The sequence below is a fragment of the Acyrthosiphon pisum genome, chromosome X, assembly GCF_005508785.2.
Source record: "Acyrthosiphon pisum isolate AL4f chromosome X, pea_aphid_22Mar2018_4r6ur, whole genome shotgun sequence".
Classification (NCBI taxonomy): domain Eukaryota; kingdom Metazoa; phylum Arthropoda; class Insecta; order Hemiptera; family Aphididae; genus Acyrthosiphon; species Acyrthosiphon pisum.
The window spans coordinates 45,807,644-45,817,099 of NC_042493.1; the positions used below are offsets into that span (position 1 = coordinate 45,807,644).

The window sequence follows — 9,456 nt, forward strand, 5'->3', positions numbered from 1 at the left end:
AAATCGGACATCGGTAAATTCTATTCGACAACGTTTTCGTAAAAATAGAATAGAGGCACTTCGAGTTAATTTCAATCCATCTCAAATAGGTCCATGTGTTGTTCATTGGGATGGTAAACTTCTTCCCTCATTATCCGAAAAAAAATTAGTTGACCGCCTACCAATAATTATATCATATAAAGGCATAGAGCAGCTGCTTGGTGTACCAGAACTTATATCTGGCACGGGGGAAAATCAAGCAACAGCAGTGTATCAGGCTCTTGAAAATTGGGGTTTAACAGATAACGTACAAGCCTTATGTTGTGATACAACTGCATCTAATACCGGTCGACTAAAAGGTGCTTGTATATTACTTGAACAAAAGTTAGAACGTGAAATTCTTTATTTACCGTGCAGACACCATATACTTGAAGTTGTATTAAGAAGTGCTTTTGAAATAAAGATTGATATTGCATCTGCCCCAGATGTACCGATTTTTAAACGTTTTCAAAAATGTTGGCCTAACATTAATGTCAACAATTTTCATATTGGATTGGAAGATACTTTTGTCTTTCAATCATTACAAAATTTAAAGGATGAACTTTTAATATTCTGTATAAATCAATTAAAACAATATCAACCCCGAGATGACTATAAGGAGCTGCTAGAGTTAACTATTATCTTTCTTGGTCAAACACCTCCAAATGGTATATTTTTCAAAGTTCCTGGGCCAATACATCACGCTCGATGGATGTCAAAAGCTATTTATTCTATAAAAATATTTTTATTTCGTAACGAATTTAAATTAACTTTAAAAGAAAATAATGCTTTACGTGACTTATGTATTTTTATAGTTCGTATATATATAAAACAATGGTTTTGTGCTAGAGCTGCTGCTCTAGCTCCAAACATGGACTTGCAATTTATTAAAGATATTATATTGTATGAGGTTATTGATGAACAAATTTCTAAGTCAGCGTTAAAAAAAATGTGTGGTCATTTATGGTACTTAACTCCAGAAGCGACTTCATTAGCATTTTTTGATGACAAAGTATCATCACAAACCAAAATAAAAATGGTTAAAGCAATGCAGTCTCGTGATATCGAATCAGAAGCCAACAAACGAATAATTTTAAAACCAAATGAAATATACGATTATGCTAATAAAGACATCAATGATTTCATATCTATCCAATCTAGTAATTTTTTTAATAGATTTGGTATACCAATGGACTTTTTAGATTTAGATCCCAAATTGTGGAATGAAAATGACCAGTACAAAAAAAGTAAAGAATTGGTAAATAATATAAATGTCGTAAATGATATTGCGGAGAGAGGAGTTAAGTTGATTGAAGATTATAATAAGCTATTAACCAAAAATGAAGATCAGAAGCAATATTTACTGCAAGTAGTCAGCGAGTATCGTCAACAATTTCCAGATTATAAAAAAAGCACTTTATCCAAGAACTATTAAATAATCAATAATCATAAATATCACCAACCGTTATTTTAATAAAATATGTAAATAATCTTATAAAAATCAATTTTTTAAATAAATTGAAAATTTTGTATTTTATAATTTTTCTTGGAAAATAATAAATTCATAAGAAATTGTATAAATATGTTTATTATTAAAAATATAAATATCTATAATTTAAGTTATATAAATTTTATCGATAAGTGCAATATTTATTTGATAAAACTCAAAAAAACGACAAAAAACCCCTATTTTGCATTTTTTAGCCCGCTTGGGGCACGTGAAGGGGGTGAACAATCATGATCAAATTTAACAAAAATTACTTTTTTATAGTAAAGAACAAAATGCTTCAATCCGGTAATAAGTGTTACTACGGTCTAAGTAATTTGTTAAAGGCGAGGACGATATCGATGAACCTCAAGATACAACTGTATCGCACCCTCATCCGTCCAGTGGTAATGTATGGTTGTGAAGTATGGACATTACGGAAATCGGATCAAAACAGACTACTGATATTCGAAAGAAAAATATTAAGACGAATCTTCGGACCGTGTATAGATGAGACCACAGGGGAATGGAGAATTCGAAAAAACGAGGAGCTCAAACAGTTGTACCAAATGCCTGATATAATTAGAGAAATTAAAAAAAAGAGACTCCAATGGGCAGGACATGCATGGAGAAAGGAAGGAACTCTAATTCGAATGGTTCAATGTGGGACTCCCCAAGGAAAGAGACCCTTGGGACGACCTCGACTAAGATGGGAAGACGAAGTCAGGAAGGACGTACAAGTGACAGACCCAAGTGCCGATTGGAAGGTCTTAGCGTTGGATAGAGTGAAATGGCAAGATATATGTTTGAATGTATGATCTTAATGGTCGATTACAGACAAGAAGAAGAAGAATTCTCAGTTCTTTTATATCAAATAACACATTTTCAATGTAATTAACAGCACCTAATAAACCTATATTTTTACCCTGTAAAAATTTGTTTAATGGATTTGTCATATCAAATATTTTCAAGAATATCTGACCTGTTAAAATAAAACGCTCTGTTAACATATAGTTCATTAAACTATCTGCTTTAATACTACAAATGCGATCAGTAAATTTATCATCTTTTAGATCAAACAATGTATCAATCAGTGCATCAAATGTTTCAAAAACTGTTTGAAGTGCTGATGCATGTGAAGACCATCGCGTTGTTTCAACTCTTTTTAACCGACGAAGTTGCTTTTTTGGATAGTATTTTTTTTGATAATCAGAATACAAACTAACTCGTTTTTTGCTACAGCTAATGAATTCATACAGTGTTTCCATGTTTCCAAATAAATCACGAGCTTCTGTACAACTTGAAACTGCATCTACAATGACTAAACTAAAGCGATGGGCACAACACCAAATATATGTTGCACATGGATTTTGTTCTTTAATACAACTCTGAAGACCTTTATATTCGCCTCTCATAGAAGCAGCCCCATCAAATGATTGACCAATTAAAAATTCCTTCCAATTTATAGACATTTCTTGACATATTGTTTCAAACATACCAAATAAATGTAGACCTGTTGTACAAATGGTTTCTTTGACAGCTACTAAACGTTCATGCACAATACAAGTATTTTTATTAATATACCGAAATATTAATGAAACTTGTTCTTTTCGAGAAACATCAAAAGTAGTGTCTAAAGAAATACTTAAAAATTTAGCTTCAATTAGTTCTTTTTTAATAACATTTAATATATTTGTTGAAATGGCTTTAATTAACTGATTTTGACGCTGCCACGAAAGAAAATTATTCACTTTTCTACCTTGGATTTGGATTTCAGTAATATGAGATGCTAATACAGGAGAGTACTTGGCCAATAAGACTACTAGATCTTTGAAGTTACCACGTATTTCTTCATTCCAACCTTCTCGATGACCTCTGAAAGATAGACAATGTCTACCCAAAAATAAGGTTAAATCAATCAGATGACTTATTATTTCCTTATTAAGACATATGTCAGCATTCAATTTTTCTGTGATAGATGGAATAAGTGGGAATGATGCTTCTTTGTAACTGTGTTTAATAGATGACATTATATGATCTTCAGATGTTTCATGCATGATTATTTTGGCAGGCCCATTTTTCCATAAATTGAATCCATGTCTAGTCCAATGACAGTTAGATAGTTTTGTTTTAAATAAAACACAATAATGGCAAAATGCTTTATCAATTTTTATAGAGTAAGACAACCATTTTCGTTTAGTTCCGTTTCCATCACCTTTCCAATACCAAGATTCGTGAAAAGACCGACCGATTTTATCCTTTGGAAAGTGTTTGTCCGGTAGATCATTTGGCATAGGCTGTGAAGGTCCTTTTTTGAAAAAAAATTCTACAAGATCTGGAGTGAGTTTTTCTATTGTAGTAAACACAACAGGATCGCCATCCACTTCAAACATAAAAATAGTCAATTTTAAAATTAATCTTTTGTAATAGTAATATGAAGTATTCTCACTTTCTAAGTCATTTAGCACAGTTTTATCTTGTTTTTCAATTTGTTCCAAATCAACAGTTAAATCATCTACTTCAAACAAAAAAAAAAAGGTTAATTTTAAATTTATAATACATTTATCAGTATAATAATTATTTTAAATACTCTTACTATTTAAGACATTGAGAACAGTTTCATCAGGTTTTCTAATTTGTTCCAAATCAACAGTTAAATCATCTACTTCAAACAAAAAAAAGATTAATTTTAAATTTATAATACATTTATCAGTATAATAATTATTTTAAATACTCTTACTATCTAAGACATTGAGAACAGTTTCATCCGGTTTTCTAATTTGTTCAACAGCTATGGCATTTTCACCAATATCTATTCATTTTATTTGTATTAAAATATATGTATTTAATAAAATAAATATGCCTTTGTTTAATAATAGATAACTAGCCAAACATTATTATAATAATATTATAATAAGTTTGGAATCATAGTTTGGTCAAAATTAAACAATTATTATGATCTTATATAAACAATTTATTTTAGTTGAAAAGTGAAAATTAAAAAATATTATTCAGTTCATTTTTACATACTTAAAGCATTCAAAAATTAGTGATTACTGAATACCTTGCTATTGCACAACTAATTATTATATAATATTACGGTAAATAATAATAAACTATTAATTAAAGCAATGAAATTAAATACTAATACCTACGACCTACCTACCTTTAATATTTGAATTACTAATAATAGGTAGTAAATAAAAAAAAAAATAGTAATATACCTACTTAATAATTAATCATTAATTAAGCATAAGAAAAATAAACAAATATTAAATCTCACTACCTGTTAACTGTACAATTTTGACAGTAAATAAATAAATAGTTACTTACCAAAACGCTGTTTTTTTGTTTGACTAGTTTCAATCATATTTGCTCTCGCTGATCGCTTTTTGAAAAAAGATGAAATATCCAAGTTATTAATTTTAGATTTTCGCATTTTACATGATGTGGTATGCCGTTTCCAATTTGAATCATTCAGCATTCCTTTTTTTTTGCCACAAATGCACTCGTCTTTATTAAGAGTTGACATAGTCCGATATTTGTATTTGGTAATATTTACGCACAGGTACAATAAGTAATAACAATAAAAAAAAAGTACCTACTACTCAGTCTCTGAGTCTCTCGGTCACGTATTGAAAGTGGAATGACTTCATGGTTAAAATGTTAAATTCTATAATCTATTGATATGATGACAATAGTATTTTTATAATTTTATATCAATATAATTATTATATCATTACTGGCTTTTACAGGGAAAACGTTGGCTAAAAATAGCCACTCCACAGTACGAAAAACCACTAACTGATAATGTACACATAATACTCATAATAGATAACACAAATTAAACTGTTCACTATACGTCTATAGTAATTTCTATGCCTACTTCATTAATACACAGAAATACGACACGGCGTATAGAATAGACGTTACAGTGGTAACACTTTTGATTCCAAGTACTAATTTATTATCGAACACTCAGTATCTACCCATCAAATTTGTTCTGTTATATATTTGCCCAACTGCATAACAGGACCCACCACCCACCCATTTAAAAGGGGTGGCGGCTGCCACCCTTACTATATAGGTTCGGCGCCACTGCGGTAAACCTAATGTTTAATTTTATTAATGACCGAAAAATACGATAAGTATTAGATTGGTAGAGGTAATTACCTAATTAATTTGAACAATTTATAAATACATTTATAACTTAACGTTCTAATAGATCCAATAAATGTAAAGAAATAAACAACATACTAATTTACGTTTTTTCTGCTATAATAAGTTATGATTTATTACACAAATTAAAGAGAAAATTATTCTAGGTATTAGAAGATCTATTATTTTTTTAACATTTTAAAATTATTTTTTGATTATTTATTTTTTGTTTTTTTGTTCTTAGATGTTGTTATTTTTATTCAATAAACAAATTGAAATATTATATAAATATATAAAAAAAAAAAATTATTATAACATAAACAACATACTAATTTAAAAATATCAATACAAATTTTTTTATAGATCAAATTTCAATTAAATAAAAGCCGTCGAATTTAATTAACAAACTAGAATAAAAAAAATTCTAGTTACCAAACTATAATTAATCTAATAATAAAAAATTTGATTATATTATTCATTTTTATAGTCAATTTTATTAATTAATTTCAAAAACTATAGTTTTATTAATAATCAATGTACTTACATAATTTGTATTTATTACTTTTAGTAATTTACTATTTTTATTATTCATAATTTTTTTTATAAATTATTTTTGATCATTTTTAATACTTATTTTTTAGAAAAGTGTGAATTAGTCCTCCTCTTCTCCTCAATTAAAAATGCTTCTTGTAGTGAAATTAAAAAGTTCTAAAACCTGGTAAGATTGAATTAATTAATGAAAATAAGTATTGAACACAATTAATATAATTGTCTCTTAACAATAAAAAAATTATTTAAATTATTCGTGTGCCCTCAAAAATGTGCTTGCGTACCATAGATTTGTCATCCCTGAAGCTTAAGCACAATATGTATGTAGAAAACAGTATTATAAAACCTGTGGCAGAATGAGAGGCTCTGATAAAAACAGTGTTTCTCTAATTCACGTTCGGGAACTCTTTCCTCTATTTTGTTGATAATATGGCCTATCCATTCTATCAAATATTGGAGTGCCAAAGTGAATAGGTACTTAAATAAATATTTTAATTTTTGAACATACAAAAAGAGAGTTCACATAAAAGACCTGGAACATTTTAAAAAAGGAAAAATAACCAAAATAATTCATAATTGTTGCAAAAATTAACAAGCAGTGACTGTTTTTCTAATGTTCTCAAAGCACTATACAATTTGTGACAATACTGGTTACATTTTATTTAACTATTAAATCAAAACAAATAAAGTAATATAATCGTAGACTTCTATACGTTAAACTATCAATTTAAGAACATGAAATTGTTTTTAAACTTTTTACAGCACTTTTTTAACATTATTATATTTCATAAACTTTTTTTCATTGAAATAAATAAATACAATCTCGTATATTAAACTAAAAAATATTTATAATAATTTTTACTTTTTTAAATTATTTAGTGTATATTAAATATTGACAGTTTTGTGCCTCGGTTGTTGGTCTAACGGTTTTTGGTTTTTGCTGAAAATCGTCATATTTTTCCCATGTTTTGTTCGGTTCTCTATAACAGTATGCAATATAATGTCCAACTGCATTTATTGCATTTGAAATTGGTGAAATAAAGTTTACAATTCATCTTAGGTATTATAACTCTTTTTTCACTTCAAGAATTGTGGGGATATCCTTTAATTGTGTGTTTAAATCCAGATTTTTTTTAAGATTTCGTTGTTGTGTAAGAGGTACCTACTACTGATTCGATGATTAAATGCTCTTTAAAGTCCAGGGCTTGTGTCACAATTTTTACAATGTGATGGTGTAAAATTAAAACCTTCCATTACATCAGTTAAGAAAATTAAATCATCATTTGGTAGATTTAGTGATACAATTATTTCTTCCCTTAAAAATCTATTAGAACAATCAGGACATACCATTGTTGCAACAATTGAAGGAAAGTTGGCAAAAATTTTGTTTAACATGAATTGGGCCGTACAAGCTGCATTTATTACAGTCAATTCGGAAGTACATTGGTTCGTAAATAAGTCTTTAAAAAGTAATCCTCGTTTCCAATAGGATTGCACGGTAATACCATCACGTATGGCATGGGAAACCAACTCCATAAATTTATTTTCTGTTCTTTTTTCAACAAACTCAGCATAAAGTTCGCTATCAGCGTAAGCACAAAACATTACTTATGATATTGAGTCGAATGTACATGTTATAAGAGACACATAATCGTTACCAATATGAATACTTTTCAATTCTGAAACAGATCCATTCCGTAAAATGCCTATAACCGAATTTCTCGTGCGGCTCTTATCGTTGCAGTGCCAGTATCCGTTGGGTCTTTTGTTATATACTTAGATTTTTTTGTTTGATTTTTATGTTTACCTTATCCCATCCTGTTTGCGCCCTGAACAGGGGGAACCCGAAGGACCACTCGGTGAGAGCCCGAGAACTGAATATAATTGTTTTGGCCACTGCCACCACTAACGCCGACTATTTGAGTGGGTAGGCAACTCTAGGTGCTCTCGCCTGAAAGTGTGCGAAGTAGGCAATTCTACGCACGACGACGACGACAGGCAGGAAGGAGATCCCTACCATAGGATTTAGGATGATGCAGCTAGTATGAGGAGGGGGTCTCTGTGTCGATCTATCTGGTGCATGACCACAGAGCTCACACAAACAGGGACAGTACTTAAATTAGCTAAACTACTGAAGTCTTGAGCAGTTGAGTTGTAGTTGGTACCGACCGCCACCTGGACGACCTGGGCGGCCTCTCACACAACGTTCGTTGCTGGCGGACTTACGCGGGTGTGGATGTCGCAATGACGTGATAGTGTCCAAAGTCAACCCACAGAATAATAATAATATAAATAAAGTGACTCACGGTTTACGAGTCGGCAACGCCAAGAATTTATTTCAATAATAATACACAATGATCTGATGCCGTTACAATAACGGCGACAGGTGTTATCGCAATGACAACACAAAATAATAATCTCTGGTCACAGTGACCGCACAGTTGATGGTACACTATTCAATAATAATAATAATAATAATAATTTGCTGGTGTGTGTACCAAACAACTAAAAAACAACGAAAAAAGAATAAAAGTAATAATACGTGTTACCGCTGCAATAGCGGAGAGGAGAGAAAAAAAAAGATATATAATAAGGCACAACGCAACGATAATAATAATAAACAAGGGCGTTGGCCGCAAAAAGTGATTAAGTGATAGACTATACACAATGATAGTTTAACATAAGACAAAACAAAAACAATAATATAATAAATGTATGAGACAACGGGCTGATCGATAACTCACATTAAAACAAAAACAAAGAGATTAAATAAACATAACAATAATAATAATTCGCAATTAACAGACAGAGAGGTGAATGGCTGAAGAGGGAACAGATAGGAGTAGGTCGTCGTCGCCGTACGTAAAACTGCATACCGCGATGCGCTAATAACTTGGCGCGAACACATCCAGTCTTCCGCAAAATCAAAAATATTTTGTTCGTGTTCGTCTTGCTCGTCCCAAATCAGCCGTTTTGGTTCGTTTTGAATGTCTGTGTTAGGTGTTTCGGCCTTATTTTCGGTTTCTGAAATAGTTCGTTTTAGTTCGTCATAAGAATTTGAATTTGAAATCAGTCATTTTAATTCAACTTGAATTTCCGAAATTGGTCTTTTGGTTTCATGTTCAATATCCGAAATATCTCCTTTTGACTAATCTACATATGTGTTCATTAAATTCATCAAACCAATGATTGATTCAACGTGAGTTACAAAAAAATCATCTAAACGAAGTGGTAAAGTTTAGTGT

General features: G+C 30.3%; 1 protein-coding gene across 1 annotated transcript; it reads right to left on the reverse strand.

Annotated features, from left to right (window-relative positions):
• Window positions 1–2,425: 2,425 nt before the first annotated feature.
• LOC103309400 (zinc finger MYM-type protein 1-like) lies at window positions 2,426–5,036 on the reverse strand. Its single transcript, XM_008184728.1, has 6 exons — window positions 4,838–5,036; window positions 4,245–4,316; window positions 4,101–4,166; window positions 3,954–4,022; window positions 2,487–3,887; window positions 2,426–2,430 (listed from the first exon to the last, which is right to left on the reverse strand). The coding sequence occupies exons 1-6, from the start codon at window positions 5,034–5,036 to the stop codon at window positions 2,426–2,428; spliced, it is 1,812 nt and encodes a 603-aa protein (XP_008182950.1).
• Window positions 5,037–9,456: the final 4,420 nt, after the last annotated feature.

What these genes read in the sequence shown, in the direction of transcription:
- LOC103309400 (XM_008184728.1), bottom strand. Translation starts at nt 5,036, where the DNA reads ATGTCAACTCTTAATAAAGACGAGTGCATTTGTGGCAAAAAAAAAGGA. An exon ending in TGTTCTCAATGTCTTAGATA is followed by an intron (nt 4,167 to 4,244) that starts GTAAGAGTATTT and finishes TGTTTGAAGTAG; the next exon opens with ATGATTTAACTGTTGATTTG. An exon ending in TGTGCTAAATGACTTAGAAA is followed by an intron (nt 3,888 to 3,953) that starts GTGAGAATACTT and finishes TTATGTTTGAAG; the next exon opens with TGGATGGCGATCCTGTTGTG.